This window comes from Narcine bancroftii, chromosome 12 (assembly GCF_036971445.1).
Source record: "Narcine bancroftii isolate sNarBan1 chromosome 12, sNarBan1.hap1, whole genome shotgun sequence".
In the NCBI taxonomy this organism is placed as follows: domain Eukaryota; kingdom Metazoa; phylum Chordata; class Chondrichthyes; order Torpediniformes; family Narcinidae; genus Narcine; species Narcine bancroftii.
Genome location: NC_091480.1, coordinates 55,398,552 through 55,423,775, shown reverse-complemented (window position 1 = coordinate 55,423,775; position 25,224 = coordinate 55,398,552). Strand labels below are relative to the sequence as shown.

General features: G+C 41.2%; 1 protein-coding gene and 1 long non-coding RNA gene across 26 annotated transcripts in view; one reads left to right on the top strand and one right to left on the bottom strand.

The window, feature by feature from the left end:
• Window positions 1–25,224, bottom strand: part of LOC138747023 (polypeptide N-acetylgalactosaminyltransferase 6-like) — a 187,742-nt gene that overhangs the window by 27,823 nt on the left and 134,695 nt on the right. For 8 of the 9 annotated variants that reach the window (XM_069905863.1, XM_069905862.1, XM_069905865.1 and 5 more), the window contains one exon: window positions 24,349–24,501. In XM_069905863.1, coding sequence (XP_069761964.1) covers window positions 24,349–24,501 — 153 coding nt within the window. Of the gene's footprint in view, window positions 1–19,619; window positions 22,416–24,348; window positions 24,502–25,224 lie in introns of those variants that run through there. The other variant, XM_069905869.1, reaches the window with a different exon arrangement.
• Window positions 1–25,224, top strand: part of LOC138747026 (uncharacterized) — a 76,787-nt gene that overhangs the window by 29,924 nt on the left and 21,639 nt on the right. For 16 of the 17 annotated variants that reach the window (XR_011347258.1, XR_011347254.1, XR_011347249.1 and 13 more), the window contains 2 exons: window positions 18,175–18,307; window positions 22,279–22,409. This is a non-coding gene — a long non-coding RNA (uncharacterized lncRNA). Of the gene's footprint in view, window positions 1–18,174; window positions 18,308–22,161; window positions 22,410–25,224 lie in introns of all 17 variants that reach the window. The other variant, XR_011347263.1, reaches the window with a different exon arrangement.

Genomic DNA, 25,224 nt, shown 5'->3' with positions numbered 1-25,224 from the left:
GGACGTCAAGCGCTGAAGAGCTGGCTCTGAATGGGCAACTAAAGCGGCATCATCTGCAAAGAGTAGTTCACGGACAAGTTTCTCTTGTGTCTTGGTGTGAGCTTGCAGGCGCCTCAGATTGAAGAGACTGCCATCCGTGCGGTACCGGATGTAAACAGCGTCTTCATTGTTGGGGTCTTTCATGGCTTGGTTCAGCATCATGCTGAAGAAGATTGAAAAGAGGGTTGGTGCGAGAACACAGCCTTGCTTCACGCCATTGTTAATGGAGAAGGGTTCAGAGAGCTCATTGCTGTATCTGACCCGACCTTGTTGGTTTTCGTGCAGTTGGATAATCATGTTGAGGAACTTTGGGGGACATCCGATGCGCTCTAGTATTTGCCAAAGCCCTTTCCTGCTCACGGTGTCGAAGGCTTTGGTGAGGTCAACAAAGGTGATGTAGAGTCCTTTGTTTTGTTCTCTGCACTTTTCTTGGAGCTGTCTGAGGGCAAAGACCATGTCAGTGGTTCCTCTGTTTGCGCGAAAGCCGCACTGTGATTCTGGGAGAATATTCTTGGCGACACTAGGTATTATTCTATTTAGTAGAATCCTAGCGAAGATTTTGCTTGCAATGGAGAGCAACGTGATTCCCCTGTAGTTTGAGCAGTCTGATTTCTCGCCTTTGTTTTTGTACAGGGTGATGATGGTGGCATCACGAAGATCCTGAGGCAGTTTACCTTGGTCCCAACAAAGCTTGAAAAACTCATGCAGTTTGGCATGCAGAGTTTTGCCGCCAGCCTTCCAGACTTCTGGGGGGATTCCATCCATACCTGCTGCTTTGCCACTTTTCAGTTGTTCGATTGCCTTATATGTCTCATCCAGGGTGGGAACCTCATCCAGCTCTAGCCTTGGGGGCTGTTGAGGGAGCTGGAGCAGGGCGGAATCTTGGACTGAGCGGTTGGCACTGAAAAGAGATTGGAAGTGGTCTGACCATCGGTTGAGGATGGAGATCTTGTCGCTGAGGAGGACTTTGCCGTCTGAGCTGCGCAGCGGGCTTTGGACTTGGGGTGAGGGGCCGTACACAGCCTTTAGAGCCTCGTAGAAACCCCTGAAGTCGCCAATGTCCGCGCTGAGCTGGGTTCGTTTGGCGAGGCTAGTCCACCACTCATTTTGGATCTCCCGGAGTTTGCGCTGAAGATGGCTGCATGCGCGACGGAAGGCTTGTTTCTTCTCTGGACAGGACGGCTTTGTAAGGTGAGCCTGGTGGGCAGCTCGCTTCTTATCTTACTATTTCTATATTAATCCCCAGTGACTGAACCTTCCTTACTAACCTTTCATGTGGAACCTTATCAAAAGCTTTGCTAAAATCCAGATAGACTACATTAACTACCCTCCCTCCTCAGCTGCCCACCCCCCCCCCCCCCCCCGTCATTCAATACCTTCTACAGGTGCATCATCAAAAGCAGACTTGCTGGGGACATCACAGCATGGGCACGGGAGCTGCTTTGCTCAAGATTGGGAGAAGCTGTAGAAGGTGGTGAATGCAGCTCAGAATATTTGACAACTTTTTTCCATTCTATGGACTCCATCTACATCTTCCACTACTCAGGAAAAGCATCCAACATCCTGAAGGACACATCACGCCTCAGATACTTGCTCTTAAACCTTCTTCCATTGTGCAGAAGGTTTAAGAGTGTAAAAACAAGCACCAACAGGCCATTTCTTCTTTGCAGTCATTGGGCTCCTGAACAAACCTTCTAACAGTGCTCTCACAATGCCCTTGATTGGTGCCAATTGATCTTACTTCTTTGCATAATCCTATACTGTACTCTGTAAATTATGCTCTTTACACAGCTATATGTAATGCTGACGGTAACCTGTTGGTCTGTTCACAGAAGAATGCTTCTCACTGCATTAGGTATTTGTGATAAGTAAACAAATTTAAACTTAACTTCACCCTGTTCTATGATACATTGGGGTTTCTGTGGAATGAGAATAGCATTACTTGTGTTCACCCATTTCAACTTGATATCAAAAGTGGAGGCAGGTCTGGTGATATGACCGGCTAGATTTCCTGCAGATGCTGTCTTTGGTATCATTTACTCTAATATGGCCCCCCTCAGGACTCTGCTCGAAATTTATGGGCCCCCTTCTCTGTGAAGCAGTCGTTTAGTTGGTTTCTTCCATACTTCTCTCCTACCGACTACATTAAAAAGTTATGATTTCACTCCGTGGCCACCGTTGAGAATGGCAGGTCCAGGTCATGGACTTGGGAGGTGGCCTTGGAATAGCTGAAGTAAGTAACTGCAATGCTCTAATGGTGGAGGAAATGAGTGGCTCAACACCACATTTGGTTAAAGATGAGACATCTTTGGAATTCAGTACATTTGGTCATATTTGGAGATATATTTAAGACATTAATTTTCTGGTAATTTACAACTATAGCCGCTTCTGACATTAGAAACAAAGCAACTCTATTGATAGACAAAACTTGTAAAGTTGTACTCACTGAGGAGGGCAAGACTTGCTAAAATCACCAGTCGCAACATTATGGTAGGTGTGCTGTAGGAGGTTTTGACTGCATTGCCTAGCTTTTATATCGAACAGTTGCATAAACTAGATCAACTTTCAAATTGGATTGACTTATTTCATAACTAGGATAAAGACACAATCTTGATATTTAATAGTCAGCAGACAAACATTGGACTTCATTTTGGGGTTGCCAGAATTGATAATATGAGAAAATCTACAGGTGACACCTGTTTCTGTTCCAAAAAATAAATGGGTAAATGTGGCTCAGTGAAGAAAAACTGAAAACCTTATGTTGTTTTAATTGTACAGGTAGTGTTTATAGCCATTATCTTTTTGTCAGTCACCCCATGTGCTGCCTTTGGCAAAAGGGTAAGCTGCTGACCCTATGCCAATGCAACTGAATCTATTGGAAAAAGGTCCATGTAGGACGGCTTCCTTTTGATATTCCTTCATCCCTTTGTGGAATGGCTTTTTGGTCTATTTTGCTACAACAGTGTAGTGAAGAGTGATAACATCCTAGAACATTGTAGTGTAGTCATTGTGGTGTTGATAAACCTGACATGCGAGTTGTGAAACTCATTTAACAACACTGAAATGACAGAACTGAAATGACAATGCCAGATTGTCATTAAATACTTAATATCCTCAGGGAAGAGAACATGCTTTCCACACCTGGCTTGTCCTTCTTCTGACTTTAAAGCCTTTCTTTCTCTTTCTGATCGACCAAGGTCCTTCTTTTCAACCTTTGTACCACTCCCCTTCACTGGCCCCCTTTATCCAGTTTCTTTCCCCTACCTCAACTACACACAGAACCAGATTAGATCTGTTTGACCAAATTAAAGGCTGCTCAACCTCCTATTATAATATTTCAACATTTCTACTCACTAAACTTGGAAAGGCTCAATAAAATATTATGCCCATTGTGTGCAGACAGTTGTAGCTTCATTTTAATATTTTTAAATTCATGGAATTATAACAATTTGCCAATTAATCTTTGAAATGGGAAAGCTGTAGATTGTACTGCAAGTGATACGAAACATTCATTATCGGGTTTTGTGTTATCATTGTTAATATGGGAAGAATTACAGCTGAATTCAACTGTGCCAGCAATTAAAATTTCCAACAACCTACCTGCTCCTCAGGATATCTGAATGATGCCAGCTCCTCACTGGCATACAGTTCTAATGCTGCCCTTCACCCTTTTGTACCTTGGTCAAGTGGCTGTTATTCATACGAACTTGTATTCAGCCTCGGCAGCCTGAAACCCAATCCATGTTTAGTAATTCCTCCAACCCTGATCCAGTTCCACTGTTTCCATCTGTCCTTGACCGATTTGCATTCTCATTTTTCTGTCCAACTGCCCCCCCCCCCCCCCTTTAGTCTCCTCCTCACCTTTATTTGGCCAGTGTCATATTACATCTTGAGGACCCCTTCCACAGCATCTTTCAGCTGCTCCCATCGGGAAAGAGATACAGGCGTATCAGCGCCAGCATCTCCAGGCTAAGGTGTAGCTCCTTCCCATGGGCAGTGAGAATGCTGAATGACCAAAGGAACTGCTCACACTAACCACCCGAGATTCTCACATTTACAAAATAATATATATTTATATACATGAATAATTGTCCTGCATATGTAATTTGTCTGCATGTGTGTTATGTCTGGTTGTGTGTCTGAGTATTTTGCACCGAGGACCGGAGAACACTGTTTCATTGGGTTGTACTTGTGCAATCGGATGACAAACTTGACTCCTGCTCCACCACATTTTTAGTCAAGTCGCGTTTATTTGTCATTCATACCATAACCATTGCAGTGTACAGTGAAAAACGAGGTAGCGTTCCTCTGGACCGTGGAGCTGGTTATTTACATGGCTAAATTACATCAGAACCTTTTTTTATAAATAACCTATCACTTATAAATATCATGTAACATATGCTAGCCCTGTGTCCCCAGAGTTCAGAAGCCTCATGGCTTGGGGGAAAAAAAACTTTTGCAATCTGGTCGTGAGGGACCGGACACTTCGGTACCTCTTCCCGGATGGCAGAAGGAAGAACAGATTGCAGGAGGGGTGTGTGGAGTCTTCATTATGTTTATGGCTTTCCACAAACAGCGGCTGTTATAAATGTCCATCATGGCAGGGAGAGAGATCCCAATAATCCCCTCAGCAGTCTTTACTCTGCTGCCGGGACTTGCGTTTTGGGATGGTGCAGTTCCTGAACCAGGCAGTGATGCAATTACATAGGATGGTCCCAATGCATCCCCCGTAGAATGTAGTGAGGGTGGAGGGTGGAAGCTGTGCTTTCCTCAACCTCCGCAGGAAGTAAAGGCATTGTTGAGCCTTCTTGGCAATGGATCTGGTGTTGGGGGACCAGGAGAGATTCTCTGCCAGGTGCACACCAAGGAATTTGGTGTTATTGACTACCTTGACGGTGGAGCCTGAGCTCTCCTGAAGTCAACCACCATCTCCTTTGTTTTGTTGACGTTCGGGTATAGATTGTTGTCTCTGCATCAGTCCGTTAGTGTTTGGACCTCCTCTCTGTAAGCTGACTCATTGTTCTTGCTGATGATACCTGTTACGGAGTCCAGAGGACCCCAAAAACCACCAGCAATAGATATGCACGACAACACAGGGTTATTTAAACAAAAGTAGTTTTTAATTATATTTGAACAAGGAAACAGAATTAAACTTTAACTTATTACTTAACCATGTGACAAGAATGCAGAACGGCGATAAAGTGTATATAAAGATGTAAAAACAATGTATATGTAAAGAACTAAAGAGGGAAAAGAGAAGAGAAGGAAGGGAGTGGGGGGGGGGGGGGAAAGAAGAGAGAGAGCTTTGTTATATGTGTTTAAAAAAAAAAGTGTTTTCTGGTAGAGGGGGAATAATCGTTACTGCAAAATCAGTTGACGCTGTGAACGAGATCTCAATCCAAATGAAAAGGGGAGTTGTGGTTGCCCAGCAAGGGATATGGGGCAACTCAGAGAGGGGGGGAACTTTTGGGGTTAAGGTATTAGTGGATGTGGGAACTGCAGGGGTACTTTATGTCTTAAATGTGTTGTCGTGCATAAGTGTAATAAGAGAAAATTAAGGGATAAAAATGGGGAAAAGGGGGATGGAGGTGAAAAAGATATAAGATGGCTATGTTGAACTATATGACTATAAACATTAATGGAATACATAACCAAATTAAAAGGAAGAGGCTACTAAATTTATTGAAGAAGGGAAAAAATATATATAGCATTTGTGCAGGAAACGCATCTAACTGAAGCGGAACATAACAAACTAAAGAGAGACTGGGTAGGACACGTAACAACAGCATCCTATAATTCAAAAGGTAGAGGTGTAACCATACTAGTTAACAAAAATGTACCAATCATAATGGAGGAGGAAATAATAGATCCGGCAGGGAGGTATGTAATAATAAAGTGTCAGATATACTCAGAATTTTGGAATCTGCTCAATATATATGCGCCTAACGAGGAGGAGGATATTTTTTTGAAGATTGCAGACACACAAGGAAATATATTGATAAGAGGGGATTTTAACCTTAATTTGGATTCAATGTTGGATAAAACTGGACAAAAGACAAGTAAAAAGAATAAAGTAGCCAAATTTATGGTTAAATCAGTGCAGGAAATGAAACTTATGGATATATGGAGGAGGCAACACCTAAGAGAGAAGGAATTTTCATATTATTCGAGTAGGCACAAAACTTACTCAAGGGTTGATATGTTTTTGTTGTCAGCCCATATTCAAGAGAGAGTCAGGAAAACTGAGTATAAAGCTAGACTACTATCAGATCATTCACCCCTATTATTAGCAATAGAACTGGAGGACATCCCACCAAGAACATATAGATGGAGGTTAAACTCCATGCTACTTAAAAGACAGAAATTTAGGGAGTTTATTGAATGCCAAATTAAAACATTTTTTGAAATAAACACAGGATCAGTGAAAGACAAATTTATATTATGGGACGCAATGAAAACCTTCATTAGAGGGCAGATAATAAGTTATGTGACTAAGATGAAAAAGGATTGGAATCGGGAAATAGAGCAGTTGGAAAGGGAGATAGTAATTACAGAAAAGGAATGTAAAAAGGGATGATATTAACGACAAGGAGAGAATTGGTGGACAAAAAAATTAAATAAGAAACATTACAAACGTACAAGATGGAGAAGAACATAATGAAAACAAGCAAAAGTATTACGAACTGGGAGAAAAAACACGTAAAATATTAGCCTGGCAAATTAAAACAGAACAAACTAAAAGAACGATACTGGCATCAAGGAAAAAGGACAAACAAATTACATATAATCAAACAGAGATTAATGAAAATTTTAAGGAATTTTATGAACAATTGTATCAAACTGAGATCGAGGGGAAAGATGATAAAATAGAGGAATTTTTAGCTAAATTGAACTGTCAAAACTGCAAGAAGAGAAACAAAACAAACTAATAAAACCATTTGAAATAGAGGAAGTACAGAATATATTAAAAAAGCTGCTGAACAATAAAACAGCAGGAGAGGATGGATTTCCAATAGAATTCTATAAAACATTTAAAGAGTTATTAATTCCTCCTCTCCTGGAAGTAATGAACCAGATAGAAGAAACACAAAACTTGCCAGATTCATGGAAGACAGCAATAATTACAGTAATACCAAAGACGAGGAAGGATCCATTAGCACCAGCATCATATAGACCAATACCTCTACTTAACTCAGACTATAATATAATAACAAAATTGTTAGCAAACAGATTGGCCGATTGTGTACCTAAAATAGTAAAACAAGATCAAACTGGATTTATTAAGAAAAGACGAACAGCGGACAATGTCTGCAAACTTATAAATCTAATCCACGCAGTTCAAGGAAATAAGAAACCAACAGTGGCTGTTGCTCTGGACGCAGAAAAAGCCTTTGACAGAGTAGAGTGGAATTACTTATTTAAAGTATTACAGAAGTTCAATCTACCAGAAAAATATATAAATTGGATTAAAGCATTGTATAATGGACTGTTGGCGAAGATAACAGTAAATGGATATGTATCAAGTCACTTTAAATTAAGTAGGTCAACTAGACAGGGATGTTCACTATCCCCCTCATTGTTTGCCTTAGCAATTGAACCTTTGGGAGAACTGATACGAATAGAAAATAAAATAAAAGGGATAAAAATAAAGGAGAAGGAGTATAATATCAGCTTATTTGCGATGACATCATAGTATACCTAACAGAACCAGAGGTATCAGTAAAAGAATTACATAAGAAATTGAAGGAATATGGAGAAATATCGGGGTACAAGATCAACACAAATAAAAGTGAAGTGATGCCAATGAGTAACGCAGGCTATACAAAATTTTAAAAAGAATCACCATTTAAATGGCAAGCACAAGCAATCCGATACCTGGGTATTAGGTTAGATAATAACTTAAGCCACTTGTACAAACTAAATTATCAGTCACTAATAAAGAAATGCAGGAAGACTTAGAACATTGGAAAGAATTACCGCTAACATTGATAGGGAGGGTAAACTGCATTAAAATGAATGTGTTCCCAAGGATACAATACTTATTTCAAACGTTACCAATTCCTTTAACAGAAAAATTCTTTAAGGAACTACAGAGAACAATAAGGAAATTCTTGTGGAAAGGGAGGAATCCAAGGGTAGCGTTAGATAAATTAGCAGAGAGGTATAATCAAGGTGGTTTGCAGTTACTAAATTTTAGAAATTATTATAGAGCTGCACAATTAAGGGATTTATCAGATTTTTACCAAACAAGGGAAAAACCAGACTGGACTGATAGAACTAGATAAAATAGGATGAAAAGCTGGTGCAATATAAAAACTCATCATTTACTTAATACATGGAAGATCCACTTAGAAAGGATAAAAACGTATTATCAAATACCAAAATTACTATTGACGCAAAATTCGCTAATCCCTTTTACAATAGACAACCTTTCCTTTAGAGAATGGGAGAGAAAAGGAATCAAAAGAATAGAAAATTGTTTTTTGGGAAATAATTTATTAACATTTGAACAGTTTAAGTACAAATATGGAATAACTCATGTACAATGTTTGCATATCATCAATTGAAAGCTTATTTAAAGGATAAATTGGGAAACAACTTGAGATTACCTGAAGGAAGCAGCTTTGAATACATAATTACAGACACAATGATAATTAAAAGATTTATAACCAATATGTACATTAAGCTGCAAGATAAGGAAAATGAAATAAACTACAAACCTAAGCAGGAGTGGGAAAAGGATCTAAACATAAAGATAAAAAATGAAGTATGGGAAAAGTTATGTTCTGGAACTATGAGGAATACAATAAACACAAGGTTTTGCATGATACAGTATAATTGGTTACACAAGGGTATATATTACTCCTCAATTTAAAAAATGGGATTCAACATTATCGGATAGATGTTTCCGCTGTAAGAAGGAAATGGGAACGACATTGGGCATGTACGTAAGTAAATGCGTTTTGAGAAGAATTAAATCAGATACTAAATAAAATTTCAAAAAATAACATACCAAAAAAAGAGAGTAACATAAGAAGTAGAGAATTAGGCCTCAAATTGGATAAAGTGCAAAAATAATTCATTATGATAGCCTTAGCGATCACAAAAAAATGTATAATGTCAACTTGGAAAATGGAAGAGAGCAATGGTACATGGAAATGAATAAATGTATTCCATTGGAAAAAGTAACAATATAATTTAAAAAATAAAGTCACAATGTTTGAACAAATTTGGGAACCATACATGGAACATATCAGAGAGAACATGCCTAAAATAAGAATGAAAATGATAAGAAGACAAAATGACTCTATTCAGTGTGTAATAAATAGATGATGCATTTTTCTTGTTTATTTTCCTTTGTGTGAAAATATTGTTTTATGGTTTTATTATATTGTATGTTGAATATTTATGGGTTTTGGAGGGGGGTAGGTAGAGGGGAGGGAGGGAAAGGGGGGAAAAAAAGGGGAGAAAAGACCACTTTATAAATTTAATGAGAAACGTACATATTTTGGTTGATATGGTTCATAGTGTGAAAAATAAAAAAATATTTTAAAAAACATGTTTCTTAACCTACCAAACCCACTTAATCCCCCCTCTTATACTAAGTGCAGGTGTGTGTAATGTATATTTAAGATTAGAAAAGTTCTTTGGATCACATTCCAATCTCTCTGATTGCAGGCAATTCTTGTTCTGTGCACAGAAGTTAGCATTAACAAAATTCACCAGTTTTTGGTGCTTAACAGGCAATTGGTTACCACTCAGGAGGGTCCTTGCTGGTTTTCAGAGAGAGATTCCTTTTCCAGGACATCCGCAACTGATTCCTTCTCAATCAGTCTTGCTGACGAAACTTGCCCCCTTCAGGGTTCTCCAGATGATCCTCTTTCTTTCAGGTCACCTTTCACACCCCTAGTCTTCCCCTTTGACCAGGCAGCCTGCCAAATTTTGCCAGCTTGTCCCTCTGGAACAGATTTCTGTGACTCTCTCTCACTCCCTCCCCCTCTGAGAGCAAAAATGCTCTCCCAGGCAAGCTGCTGCCATTGCTACTTTGTTGCATTTTTGCAAAAAGCATTCTGCAAAAGTCCTGCAAAAATTCTGTGTTTTAAAATGTGTGTGTGCAAGCTTCGCTAGCAATTCATCCCAAAACACCTCTTAATACTCTGTCACAGCCCCACCACAGTCGTGTTGTCTGTGAACTTGATGATATTGTGAGAGATGGGAAAATTGATCTAAAATTATGAACATGGAAGAAACTAAAGTTCATCAGTAAATGGCTGTAACCAGTTCAAACAGGATAAGCTTGGGGCTTAGGATGCAGGAAAGCAGAGTCAGCACGATTAACATAAGAATCTTCTAGTCTTTGTGACAAGACCATAAGACTAAGATAAGGAATGGTAAGGTACAATAGAATGTAGGAAGTTGAGGTAGTCTGGATCAGATAAGGGTCTCCTAGCCCTGGACAGAAGTACCAAGTCATACATTTCTAATTAGCTAACCATACACAGATTTATACATATGAAATTAGCCAACCCTAGATAGAATGAGTCAACTCTGCATATCAAGAGACTGTAGCCCCGAGAATCAGGAAGGTGTGAATAAGGACAATGACATGATGGGGCACCCACAGGATACCCCCTGGTCCTCCAAGTGTACTGAAACTGCACGTAGGCAGGAAGGATTACCTATGCCAAACCCATCCAGGGGGCAGAAGAATGTAAGGGGGAGGGCATTCTGATACTGAAATTGACTGTATAAAAGTTGGGTGAGCCCCAGTATGTGTGTGTATTCCCAGGGTAAGGGGACGCACCCAACTTTGCATTGTTGTAGTAATAAATGTTCTTTGTTCTCAATTTTTGTCTCGAGCAATTTCTTTAAAGGTACTTTAATTTCTAACAATATGACTGCACAGTCATGGATCAGCAGGGTAAGTAGCAGTGGGCTGAGTACACAGCCTCCTGTGTCCATTGTGATGATATTGGATATGGGGTTTCCGATCAGGACTGACTGAGGTCTTCCAGTCAGGAAGTCGAGGTTCCAGTTACTGGCCCAGCAGGTTCAGCTTCTTAATCAGGTGCTGTGGTATGATTGTGTTGAATCCTGAGCTGAAGTTTATGAACAAATCTTATGCTTGTTATCTCCCCTTCCCACTTTAGTCTCGATAAAGAATCTCAAAAGTTGATTGATAATTGCTGCCTGACCCTCTGGGTTTCTCATTGCAAGCTCATCATTACAGTCTCTACAATTCTTGTACTTTCTCTTGCATTGCAGCAGACATTCCAATGTCTTCCAATAGTTTGATCTCAGCAGGGTGTGTTGTTTATTATCAGGGGTGGGAATCCAGAACAATATTCCTTTACCTTTACCTTGGGGGTCACTTATGTCAACAATCAGCCAATTGTCCTGACATCAGTGTTCTTGTCAGGTCAAAGGGTTGTGTGTCTGCCGTACTCAGCAGAATTGAATGAGTGCAGTCGTGCTGGAGTTGCTACCTATGGACAGTACATCAAAGAAAGGCTCCTTTTTTTGCTGTAGAAGCACAAGAGCTCATTGTATTCGACAGACATTCCAATTTACTGTGTAATACTTTTCCTTTAACTGCCAAAACATGGGATTTATGTCGATGGGTACTGGATTCAGTGGGCCAAAGGGCCTGTTTCTATGCTATAGGACTGTGACAAAGCAGACCATGTGGTCTTTTAGCTTATGTTTGTGGAATTTGTTTCACGGAAAGTGCTACTGTATGTGTGTAGGATGATAAAGTGTGCCATATTAATGCACTAATTATGTGGGCCTCTTAGTTGATGCAAGTTCAAATAAGAACATTGTTTCAGCTGCTAAATTGTGAAGCGCATAATTTAATCAATGAGCAAACAAAGTACAAACTAAAACAGCATGCACTAATTAAGTGCTGAACATGCATTCTATATACAAGTAGCCAATACAATGGTTTGAGCTTGAATATATTGCAGTTCTGGAGATCACTGTTATTGTATGTACATTCAAATTCAATAGTGAATGCATGCTAGGTATTGGAGGGAAAAGTGACAGCTGTGTTAGATGAAAATCCATTTGTTTCAAATTGTTAGTTTCCAGTAAGCTCTACAATAGTAACCTTCATTCTGGAAGTTAAAAGGAAAACTCGATGGGGTGCAGTTCAAGTGCTTTGTGAAGCATGTTTTTTTTTAAATGCTGTAGAAATCTACCTGCACTTGTATTTAAGGGAGTGATCATAGAGCCAAAGGCAAATTTTATTCCTGAAACAGGAATACATAGAATTAGGCAGGAAGTTAAAAAACAGGGCCTCTAAGGTATAATCTCTGGATTGCTGCCGGTGACACACGCTAGAGAGGGTAGTAATAGGAGGATGTGGAGGATGAATGCGTGGCTAAAGAGCTGGTGCAGGAGGCAGGGGATAAGATTTTTGGATCATTGGGATCTCTTCTGGGGAAAGTCGGACCTGGACAAAAGGGACGGACTCCACTTGAACTGGAGGGGTACTAATATCCTGGCAAGCAGATTTGCTGGAGCTGTGGGGGAGGGTTTAAACTAGTTTGGCAGAGGAGTGGGGAGTAGAGTTTGCGAGCAGTGTCTAGGGTGCATGGCCACCTAGTTAAGAATGATAAAGATAACAAAGGAAGGATGGAGGTTAAGGTAAAAGGTAGAAAAGGGAATATATGTGAGGGTCATTCTCTGAAATGCATGTACTTTAATGCAAGAAGCATAGTGAACAAGGTAGATGAGCTTAGAGCATGGATTGGCACTTGGAATCATGATGTTGTGAGACCTGGTTACAGGAGGGTCAGGACTGACAACTAAATATTCCAGAATACAAATGTTTTAGATGTGATAGAACAGGGGGTAAAAAAGGGGGAGGAGTTGCTCTGCTTGTTAAGGAGGACATTACTGCCGTGAGGTGGCAGGATGGTTTGGAGGGATCGTCCAGTGAGGCTGTTTGGGTGGAATTGAGGGGTGGAGGAGGCATAAGGGCACTAATAGGAGTGTAATATAGACCACCAAATGGACCAAGAAAATTGGAAGAACAAACTTGTAAGGAAGTGATCATGGGAGATTTTAACTTCTCTCACATTGATTGGGATACCCATACAGTATGGCTATAGTTTGTCATGTGTGCACAAGATAGTTTTCTTAATCAGTACTTAGAGGAACCGACTTGGGATGGTGTAATACTGGATCTCCTGTTAGGGAACGAGATAGGTCAGGTGTCTGAGGTTAGAGTTGTGATCACTAGACCCAATTTGTTCTCCATTAGTTTTAGGGAAGAGCAAAGAAGGGCCTAAAGTTGAGGTTCTGGATTGGAGAAAAGCAAATTTCGAAGGAATAAGAATGGATTTGGGGAGTATTGAGTGGGACATGACATAACAAAGGATATAAATGAAAAATGGAGAATATTCAAAGAAGAAATTTTGAGAGTACAGAGTAGATATGTCCCAGTGAGGATCAAAGGAAAGGCTAGAAGTCATAGGGAGCCTTGGTTTTCGAGGAATATTAGAAATTTGGTTAGGAGAAAGAGGGAGGTGTACAAGAGGTATAAACAGCAGGGTGCTGAGAAATTGAAAGAGGACTACAAGGAGTGTAGAAAAAAATCTTAAGAAAGAAATTAGAAAGGCCAAAAAGAGGCACAAAGAGGCTTTGGCAGGCAGAGTAAGAATAAATCCAAAGGGTTTCTATAGGTTCTTTCTTTGGCTTGGCTTCGCGGACGAAGATTTATGGAGGGGGTAAATGTCCACGTCAGCTGCAGGCTTGTTTGTGGCTGACAAGTCCGATGCGGGACAGGCAGACACGGTTGCAGTTTGAAATTGGTTGGTTGGGGTTGGGTGTTGGGTTTTTCCTCCTTTGCCTTTTGTCAGTGAGGTGGGCTCTGCGGTCTTCTAAAGGAGGTTGCTGCCCGCCAAACTGTGAGGCGCCAAGATGCACGGTTTGAGGCGATATCAGCCCACTGGCGGTGGTCAATGTGGCAGGCACCAAGAGATTTCTTTAGGCAGTCCTTGTACCTTTTCTTTGGTGCACCTCTGTCACGGTGGCCAGTGGAGAGCTCGCCATATAACACGATCTTGGGAAGACAATGGTCCTCCATTCTGGAGACGTGACCCACCCAGCGCAGCTGGATCTTCAGCAGCGTGGACTCGATACTGTCGACCTCTGCCATCTCGAGTGCTTCGACATTAGGGATGAAAGCGCTCCAATGAATGATGAGGATGGAGCAGAGACAACGCTGGTGGAAGCGTTCTAGGAGAAAGGGAGGGTAGGTTATGTGAAAAGTCAGAGGAGATGGGGGAAATTTTAAATGATTTATTTTCCTTAGTATTCACTAGGGAAAAAGATATTGTACCAGTTGAAGTAAAGAAAAATAGTGGGGAGGTCATGAATCATATAAGGAAAACCAAGGAGGTAGTGATGGCAGTGTTAAAAAAAGATAAAGGTGGACAAATCTCCGGATCCGGACAAAGTATTCCCAAGGACACTCAGGGAGACTAGTGTACAGATAGTAGGGCCATTAACAGAGATATTTAGGATGTCACTGGACACGGGGGTAGTGCCAGAGGATTGGAGGGTGGCTCATGTTGTTCCGCTGTTTAAGAAAGGGTCCAAATGTAAGCCTGGAAATTATAGACATCTGTGGTGGGTAAGTTGATGGAAAGTGTTCTGAGGAATGGCATTTACAAATATTTGGAAGAACAGGGATTGATAGGTAGTAGTCAGTATGGTTTTGTCAGGGGTACATTAACAAACCTTATAGAGTTTTTCGAGGGGGTTACAAAAAAGATTGATGAAGGGAAAGCTGTGGATGTTGTCTATTTAGACTTTTGTAAATAAAGCTTTTGACAAAGTTCCCCACAGGAGGTTAGGAAAAAAGGTGGAGGCATTGGGTATAAATAAGGAGGTAGTGAAATGGATTCAGCAATGATTGGATGGGAGGTGTCAGAGAGTAGTGGTAGAAAATTGTTTGTCAAATTGGAGGCTGGTGACGAGTAGCGTTCCTCAGGCATCGGTCCTGGGTCCACTATTGTTTGTTATATATTTTAACGATCTGGAAGTAGGGGTGGTGAATTGGATAAGTAATTTTGCAGATGATACAAAGATTGGTGGTATTGTGGACAGTGAGGAAGATTACTGTAGCTTAAAAACATATATAGGAAAGCTAGAGGAATGGGCTGAGAAATGGCTGATGGAATTTAATACGGATAAGTGTGAAGTGTTGCATTTTCGAAAGGCAAATCTAAATAGATCATATACATTGAATGGTAGACAATTGAGGAGTGCAGAGCAACAAAGGGATTCAAGAGTTCTGGTAAATAGTACCCTCAAAGTTGATACTCAGGTAGATAGAGTGGTGAAGAAGGCATTTGGAATGTTGGCCTTCATAAATCGGAGTATTGAATTCAAGAGTTGGGATGTTATGATGAAATTGTACAAGGCATTGGTGAGGCCAAATTTGGAATACTGTGTGCAGTTTTGGTCACCAAATTATAGGAAGGATATAAACAAAATAGAGAGAGTGCAGAGAAGGTTCACGAGAATGTTGACAGGATGTCAGGGTTTGAGTTACAGAGAAAGGTTGAGCAGCCTGGGGCTTTTTTCTCTGTAGCGTAGAAGATTGAGGGGGGATTTGATGGAGGTGTTCAAGATTTTAAAAGGGACATAGAGAGTCAACGTGGATAGGCTTTTTCAATTAAGAGTGGGGGATATTTAAACCAGAGGTCATGGTTTGAGATTGAAAGGGGAAAATTATAAGGGGAACATGAGGGGAAATTTCTTCACGCAAAGGGTGGTTGGGATGTGGAATAAGCTTCCGGCAGAGGTGGTTGAAGCAGGGATGTTTAAGGAAAGACTGGATAATTACATGGAGGGGAGAGGATTGGAGGGGTATGGACCAGGTGCTGGTCAGTGGGACTAGGAGGGTGGGGATTTGTTCCGGTATGGACAAGTAGGGCCAAACTGGCCTGTTCTGTGCTGTATATGGTTATAAATTCTCAGATTGGAATTTGGCAGGGATGTTGTTGCAGAATCAGCTCATCAAGTCTGCCCCACCATTCAAAGCATGGCTGATGTAATTTTCCTTTCAACCCCATTCTCCTGCCCATAACCTTCGATGTCCTTACTATCAAGGGTCGATCAATCTCTGCTTTAAATACATCCAATGACTTGACATCCACAGCCATTTGTGGCAATGAATTCAAGAGATTCACCATCCTCTGGCTGAAGAAACTTCTCATCTCCATTCTAAAGTGATGTCCTTTTATCCTGAACATGAGGGGAAATTTCTTCACGCAAAGGGTGGTTGGGATGTGGAATCAGCACAGTCATCAAACATGGCATCTCTTTACTCAGGTCTTGCATACAATTGCAAAACTAACTGGTGAGCTCCAATAAGACTTGACAAATCCAATCCCCTTATAACCATAGTTACATGTTTAAGGATCAAGGGTACCTATTCCTCAAAATTTCCTTTCCTAGTCATTTAATCCTTAGCAAGGATAGGTGAAAACTATGATTAGCATTCAATAAAACGAGGGCACTCAGCCTATAGTGAAGCTCTCAAGCAGCTATTCTTTGCTCCACATTCAAGCAGCCAAAACTCCAGTGGTACCATGATGGATTATGGAAAGACAAGGATAAAATAAGGAACAAACACTTTCACAACTCAAACATGATTTTATTATTTTAGCCATTCAAAAAAAAGACATGACAAAAAACAATACCAGTAGAAAACATTTACTCAATTACTGGTTAAGCCTTTTTGCAGAACGTTCAATTCCAACATTTTTTCCCCAGCTCTGACTCACTTTGGAATATGAATTGATGGACACCAATGGTCACCTCCCTCAGTCCTGGTTTTGTAAACATACACAATAAATGTCAGTGGGAAATTCAATTTTGCCCAATACAAGTCCACATTTTCACTTACTGGAGCAGGGCCTAATGATAAAGATAACACATTTTATGTACTGCCCTTTACACTTGCCCTTTACAATTGCCCTTTACAATTGCTTTTCAGTCACTTTTTGAATTGTAGCCATTGTTGTAAAGAAGGTGGCAGTCATTTACACAAGTCCAGGTCCTATAAAATGACCAGGTAGTCTGTTTTGGATATAATCGGGGGATAAATATTGGCCAAGGCATCATTGTGCGTGTTTCTACTGGTATCACCCCGCATTGCCCCGAATTTTCATCGCTCAGTTGAAACACGGCCAATGACCAACAGCAATTCCAGCTGATTTTCCATTTGATTGAATAACAACAGTGAATTGTATTGGTCCATCTATTGGGAATTGAACTCTGGCCCTTCCTGATTTTTATGACAAAATAAATGATGCATTTACTCACTGCACCAGAGGCATCAATTTGCTTCAAGTTGAATGAGCAAGACTCAGGAGGGGTTTACTGGGTTTTGAACAATTGTTAAGCTCCTTTCCTACATTTTTCAAAAGCAGTCTACACATAGATGAAATGCTCATACAAATGTTAAGATAGTAACAAAGTATTGTATGGATTTTTCAGAACTACAAGATTAGAATTCAATGGAGGTAGATACAAGATTTAGGAAATGGAATTCCAACCACGTTCAGTTTTCAGGAAATCAATATTCTATTCAATAAATCAGGATAAAAGCTAGAGTCATTCAAGGGATATGGGGCATTGGTGGCTGTATGGAAGTAGCATTCTTGCCCATGTTGTCTTCTACTTCTGTGTATGTGGAGTAGAATCTAGTGCACAAGTACTGCTTACATTTCATGCCTGTTAACACCACCAAATATTAATCATAAATATGAAACAGGCTGTCCGATCTGAAATAATTAAATGTCTAAATGGAATATTCACAGGCCATTGGATAGGTTGTTAAATTGGCCACAGTTTGCAGTATTATTGGGCGAAACATTGTTAGCTCAGAGAAAGTATCTAAATTTACTGTAGTACAAGAGGATAGTCTTTCTCACTGAGATGAGGACAAAGAGTTTCTTTGGTGCTAGATTAATCGTGGGATACCTTTGCACATATGCAAAAGTGTTATCGCAAGGCTGAGATTTCTATGTTATTGTATAATAAATTTAATTAGAAAAATATAATTCATGTTTTCTCCTCTACTCTAATTTATGCTTTGTTGCCTCATACCTGAAGAATGAAAATTGAAACCAGGAAATCCCTAACCCATGCTCAGAAGAGCTTCATGAAGTTTGATGGTTCAGCCTATCAACTCTGAGAGGGTTGAATCTGAAATCATTGCAGCATACGGACTAGATATTCCATAAAGGTAACTAAAATCCACTGTAACGGTCTTGACACATATATATACAGCTCAATGTTCAGTTTATTTTAAGCATGATAAATTATCTTAAGTTATATCATTCCAATGTGCAGACCTACTTTTTGTCAACCTCGCATAGCTGTGAAAAGGCAGCTTGGTGCAATCAACGTACCGACAAGAAGTCTCTTGCGTTTACCCGTAATATTGGTTTCACTCTTTCCAGACAGAGCACATTTTGATAGTTTCAGAGTTTAACAATTCAGGGACCAAATGGATGGGAAAGATCTGGGTATCAAAAGAGTCCTGTACCTTTTGATATGACATTGCTCCTAAATGTACTTTTCATGATTAATTCCAACTGCCTCACATTTAGAATTATTCAAGTGTCAACTGAGAAGCACTAAACTACAAAAGTGAACTAAGTTTATCTATATTCCATTCAGCTCATTTGTTCTCTAAAACCTCTGTAGCAGTGTTGTCCCTTTGTCCATACAGTTGATCTTCTGAAATGACACCCCCACCCCCCACCAACTCCTTTCTCAATCTTTCTTTCAGAGAAATTTATTTCCAGCACATTTATCTCACAAGGAAATAACTGTTTCCTCCCATTTTAAGGGCAGTTCCTAGTCACGTGCCAAACTGCTTGGATTTTGACAATATGCTGGAATGCATAACATTGATGCCTCTTCATAGTTGCAAACAGAATGAGAAAGTTTGAATTTATACAGCACTTTTCACTTCACTGCTCATAGCAGGGGTGGCCTCTATGTGATGTCTCATCCAAAAGAATAGCATGTTAAGTGTTTCTTTCTCTATTCCAAGATTTGTGGAACTTTAAACTTCAGCAGGAATCTTCAGCCACATTTGATTCAGAAACAGATTGAGGCATCCATTCAGAATAGTACACAAAAGTGCTGGAGACACTCAGCAAGTTTCAGGCCTGAGCCCTTCTTCATAAGTACCGAAAATAAGCCTGAATTAAAACAAATAGGGGAGGAACACAGGCTAACAGCTAATATGTGGATGTAAGCAGGAGGGTAGAAGAAAAAGAAGCTGAGAGTGATGGAGTATAGGGGAGAGGGCAATGGACCAAGAAGGGAAGCTCTCTGATAGGGAAGGGGGAGCTGCAGGAAGGGAGACAGGGTGTGATCGTACAGATTCTATCACCAATGTACAGATGGTAGTGTAGGATGACTATGATTGGCTGAGAGCGTAGCCACACCTACTGGCAGGTCTTAAAGGATTGCTCCTTGCCAGACCAGGTCATTCTGGACTGGTCGACCTACTTGTGATATGCTCCAGTCTTTTAGTTAATAAAAGCCTTGGTTTGGATCAACGTGTTTGGTTCTTTCGACACACTCTACACAGGGGAATTAGAGAAAGGGAAACAATTCCCATTGTTTCGAAAATTGGAAGTTAACGTAAATTGGAGAAGTGGATATTGATGATGTCTGGTTGGAGACTGCCGATATGGAAAAAGATGTTGTTTTTCCAATTTTCGGGTGGCTTCAACTAGACAGTACACGAGGCCATGGACATGCATTTCAGTGTGGCATTGGGGTGTGGAATTGAAGTGGTTGGCAAATGGGAGGACTTTACTGTTGCAGCAGACAGAGCAAAGGCACTCAATGAAGTGATCTCCCAGTCTGAGTCTGAGGTAGAGAAGGCTGCATCAGGAGCACTGGATGCAGTAAACAACTCCTACAGATTCACAGGTGAAGTGTTGCTACACTTGCAAGGACTGTTGGGACCCTGAATGGTGGTGAGGGAGGAGGTGCAAGAGTAGCATTTCATGTGGTCACTGGGGAAGATACCATGAGGGGGATTGGTGGGAAGGGATGAGTGGACAACAGATTCGCCGAGGGAGCATTCCCTATGGAAAACAGATGGGAGAGGAAGATGTGTATGGAGGTTGGATGTGGATGCCAGTGGGGTGGTAGGCAAGGACAGGGGGAATCCCGTCCTGTTGCGCCTTTGGTTGGGGGGGGGGAGTGTAATGCGCGTCGAAAGAACCAAAGACTTGTTGATCCAAACCAAGGCTTTTATTAACTAAAAGACTGGAGCATATCGCAAGTAGATCGACCAGTCCAGAATGACCTGGACTGGCTAGGAGCAATTCTTTAAGACCTGCCAGTAGGTGTGGCTACACTCTCAGCCAATCACAGTCATCCTACACTACAATCTGTACATATACACATATACACATTGGTGATAGAATCTGTACTATCACAGGAAGGGACCAGCCTGGGCTAATGTGTGGGAAATAGAGAACATGTGCATAAGGGGTGAGTTAATGCCAGTGGAGGGAAAAATCATGTTTTCTGACTGAGGAGGACCTGGAATAGAAAGCCTCATCCTGGGAGCAGCTTTGGCAGAGACGAACTCAAGAAGGAATAGAATCTTAATAGGATTCATGGTGTGAAGAGGTGTAGTCAAGGTAATTGTGGGAATTAGTAGGTTGGTAGTTACTGTAGATAGTTTGTCTCCCAAAATGGAGACAGTGAATATGAGGAAAGAGAGAGTGTGGCTAGAGATGGACCAAGTAATTTGAGATCAGGGTGGAAGTTGGCATCAAAGTGGATATAATTGATGAGCTTATCATGGGTGCATGAGGCAGCACCAATGTAGTTGTCACTGTAGCGGAGGAGTTGAGTCTTGCCTGTATAGGTTTTTAGCATGGATTGCTCCCCATATTCAGAAAAGACAGGCATAGCTGGGGAGAAAGAGGAATGAGTCAAAGGAGAAGTTATTGAGAAGTTCTGCCAGGCAGGGGATGCTGATGGTGAAGGGGCACTGGTTAAGTCTGTTCCAGGAAGAAGCGGTGCCACTAGGCCTTCATTATGGGGGATGAGAATTTATAGGGACTGGACGGCCTATAAAAATGAGGCAGTCCAGTTCAGGGAACTGAAAGTTCCATTGCACACTGACATGTCTGTCCATGGCAGTTCTCCAACCAGATGGCATCAATTTTGACCTCCAGGTGCAGGGAGGGGGGGGCTGTCAGGCATGGGGAGTTGGATCGCCGGCTGATTGTCATCAATCTGCCCTCTAGCAGCCGCTTTCAGGCGGCTGCATTCAGATGCCTCGGGGGACTGCTCAGATGCGGAGATTATACCTCCCGGAGGACGGTTGGTGAGTCCTCTGAGCTGCATCAGGCTCTTTCAGGTGGCCTCCCGACAGCCACATTCGGGTAGAATATGCGGCTTTACATCGGGGTATTCTGGCCACCTGAGCTATCCTTCTTACCCCTCTGCCCTCTCCCCATATTACCTCAGTTTCTTTCTCTTCACCATCCCACTGTTGTTCCTCCCCCTGACTCCCCCACCCAACTTTTTATTCAGGCTACTGTGATTTTCGGCACCCCTGAAGAAGGGCTCAGACCCAAAACATCGACTGCCTTTTGTTTTCTCTGGATGCTGTGTGACCAGCTGAGTTTCTCCAGCACCTGTGTACTACACTAGAACATCAGAATCTGCAAATTTCTTGTTTACATCCATTCAGAATAGTCTCCCAGCACATCTATCAAATGGCATGAAATTAAACACTGCACTGCTTTACCTCAAACACAATAAAACAGTAGATATCCTGAATCCAATTTATGTTAAATGCTAATTAAATTTGACACTTTATCTTACAGATCTTCCATAACATTGGGGTGGGAAGGGGGTATTGGAGAGGAAAATCAAATAAATTCATTGTGAATTCTGAATGAATGAAATATTCAATGAGTAAGACACATTTGAAGGATATTTAAAAGGGAATAGTGCCTGCAATGCCAGATAAAATGGAACAGAGCTTTTCAAAATGTAGCATAGATTATTTTGATCCAATTAAGAGATTTCTTTATTTTAACAAAACAGGAAGGAATCAGTAAATTGGATTTGCTCTACACTAGAGCTGACATTCAGAGTCACAAGTTTAATGACAAGGCTGGCTTTTAAATCTGGTCACTTAGAACAACTATGATACTTCTGCAGGGGCCAATTTCCTTCTGACGCCACTAGGTGAAAGACCACTGCTGGTGCAGGTCTGCAGAGTCACATGGAACTACAGATGGATTCTTTCCTGATGCAGTCAAGCACTGACTAATTGCAGAATTTTTTATCAGGTAATTCTATAAAAAAAAGTGAAAGAAAACTCAAGTTAAATGTGTTTCTCCTCTTTCCCTCCATCCCACCTCCAGACACTGCTGACTCTCACCTGGGTACAGTTATTATCTATGTTGCTATCTTCTGTTGTATTTTATTAACCCTTTCAACACACAAAAAAAGACTTTTAATGCTGAAGTCCCAGGGTGACTTAGTTGTGAATGCTGGAAACAGTATTTGCCACAATAACATTACACATTAGGAGTAAGACACGAAAGTCTGCAGACACCGTGGTTGAAGTAAAAACATGATAGTAGAGAAACTCAGCAGTTCAAACAGCGTCCTTTATATTGCAAATATAAAGATACATAACCCACGTTTTGGGCTTGAGCCCTTCATCAAAGTATGGACAAAATGTGGGCAGATACTACTTCCCCATATTTATTTATCTCTGTTGTCAAAGCTGGGAATACACTAAAGCACTGCCAACTCACCAGGGTTCAAGATAAAGTAGTTGTTTGGCATCTTCAGAGACAGCGAGTCTGAGCAGTCCATTATGGTGAGGCCACACAAACTTGAGGAACATCATATTCCTCCAGGAGAGCCTTAAACCTAATGGCATGAACATTGATTTTTCCAATTTTAGCTAACTCCCACCCTCATTTGATTTCACTGTTTCTATCTCTTTTTTTAAAAAAACTATTCCTGCACCTAATTTTCTTTCTCTAACTTTTCTTTCCTCCCATCCTTCCTCATTAGTTTCTCCCTCTACCTGTCTCTCCATCTCCCACACCTCATGTCCCATACTCTACTGCCTCTGAGCCCCTTCCCCAGTGTCTTTTCCCTTTTACGTAATTTACCCATTTTCATCTTGGTTTTACAAAAGGGTTCAGACCCAAAACACTGACTGACCACGTCTACCCGAGGTGCTGTCTGACCTACTGAATTCATCCAGCAATTCTGCCTCTAGCCTCTGCAGCTTTTGTGTTTCTCTGTTAGCTGGCTACCAGTGGTAGCTGGTGGGAGAATCTGGGGTACTAAGGCAAGACAAAGACATTGCAGGACATTTATTTACATTTTCCAGCAAGTATAATATGAAGCAGAATATTTCAAAGAACCCATCCACTCCCAACCCCCACCTCCTGGACCAGAGGCAGAGAAATCAATAATAGGAAGAACAAAGCCAAGAAGCAGCCATACGAGGCACCAAGGATGTGATACTCCAAGCTCTAGCCCTCTTACCAATCATCCTAATCATGAGAAATGTATCCCCGTATGATGATTGGGAAGTGACCACAATGGTAGTCAACTCTAAACCCAACACTGCAATTAGAATGTCTCAGGAATACTGTCATCAACCCCAATCAAAATCCCATGTAGGATTACACACCTGCTCAGGATCTGCAAACAGCCTGAAGTACAGAATATATTTGCATAAATATAAAACCCTGAACAATCCACTGCAACCTCAAATCAAATCTGAGATTTACTCAGTAATATCAATTCACCAGCAATTATAACCGGAACAGGGAATTATCCCCAACAAATTGCTCAAAATGTCACCAAGGCTCAGACCCACCTTGGAGAATACAGTGGATACCAGCCTATGGGAAATGAAGCCATCTCTTCCCTCAGTGGAAAATCAAACTCACTCTCCTGCACATGAAAAGCAGACACTGAACCATGTTGTAAATTATTGCCTACGATCAAAGTTTCCCAATCATCCACTTGACAACAAAGGTCATCTTGGGCTGGAGTAGGGAAAGATGACCCAGGTTCCAATTCCCAATGTTTATCAGTGACTTGACTCACATCTTTGAGATGATGGAAGGCGGCCATGGTACCACACCCTAAATGTAAAGTTATCCTTAAGGTGGGGGGGGGGGGGGTGTGGGGAATGAAGTTGCTAGTTACATCCCCCTTTCATAGACAAAACTGTTATTTAGATGTAGCACTTACATTTAAAAATTCCCACTGTTCATCTCCTGGCACTTCGCTCTTTTTCCCTGTATATTTACACTGTTGTAATAGAACTTGGCCATACATGGCACGAAGACACAGCTGCTTGCCAACATTGTGACGTATTTCAAACTGGGTTGTGTATTCAAAATACTGAAAACATCATGGAGAAAAATAGCACATCATCAAAATAACATACATAACAGATCTCCAAGCACAATTAAAACATTTATAAGCCAAGCTATGGTATCGTTCCTTCTCCACTGATTTTCTCTGCATTTCTCCTCAAGGCACTCTTGCAGAGATAGGATTCCACAGGTGCTAACCACTATTTATTGACATTCTTGTAAATCTTGAGACACTTTTATATAAAGGGACTCATCAACTTGAAGTAGATTTTGTTATCGTTGTGGCACCATCTTATCCAACTAACCACTCTCCTTGCCTCCAGTCACCAACAGCCCACCACCTGTGTGTTCTTCAACTATCCAATCACCATGGTCACCGTCCCGTGGGTTGTCTCCTCTGATTCTCCTCAAATTGGGGTGGGGGGAGGGGGAAGAGGTTGGTCTCCCCGTTTTCTGGTGCCTTGCACCAGTCCTCTACTTTCCTGGAGTCTGCAACTCCTTGAGGCTGTGGCCGTACATAGGCGCCACCATCTTGGGCAGATTCTGGAGGTTGCAGGATTTTAAAATAAACACCGTCAGCTCCTTTAACAGGTTGTATAAAGTATGTATGGAGCTGACAGCAGTCGGACTGGGCAGTTGGACCCATGGGGAAGCACTGTGTCTCTGCTCCTGTGGGTGCGCACCAGCGTTACAGCAGCTCCAGCAGCGCAGCCATTTTTATTTTGGAAGTAATCAGCACATTATTCCT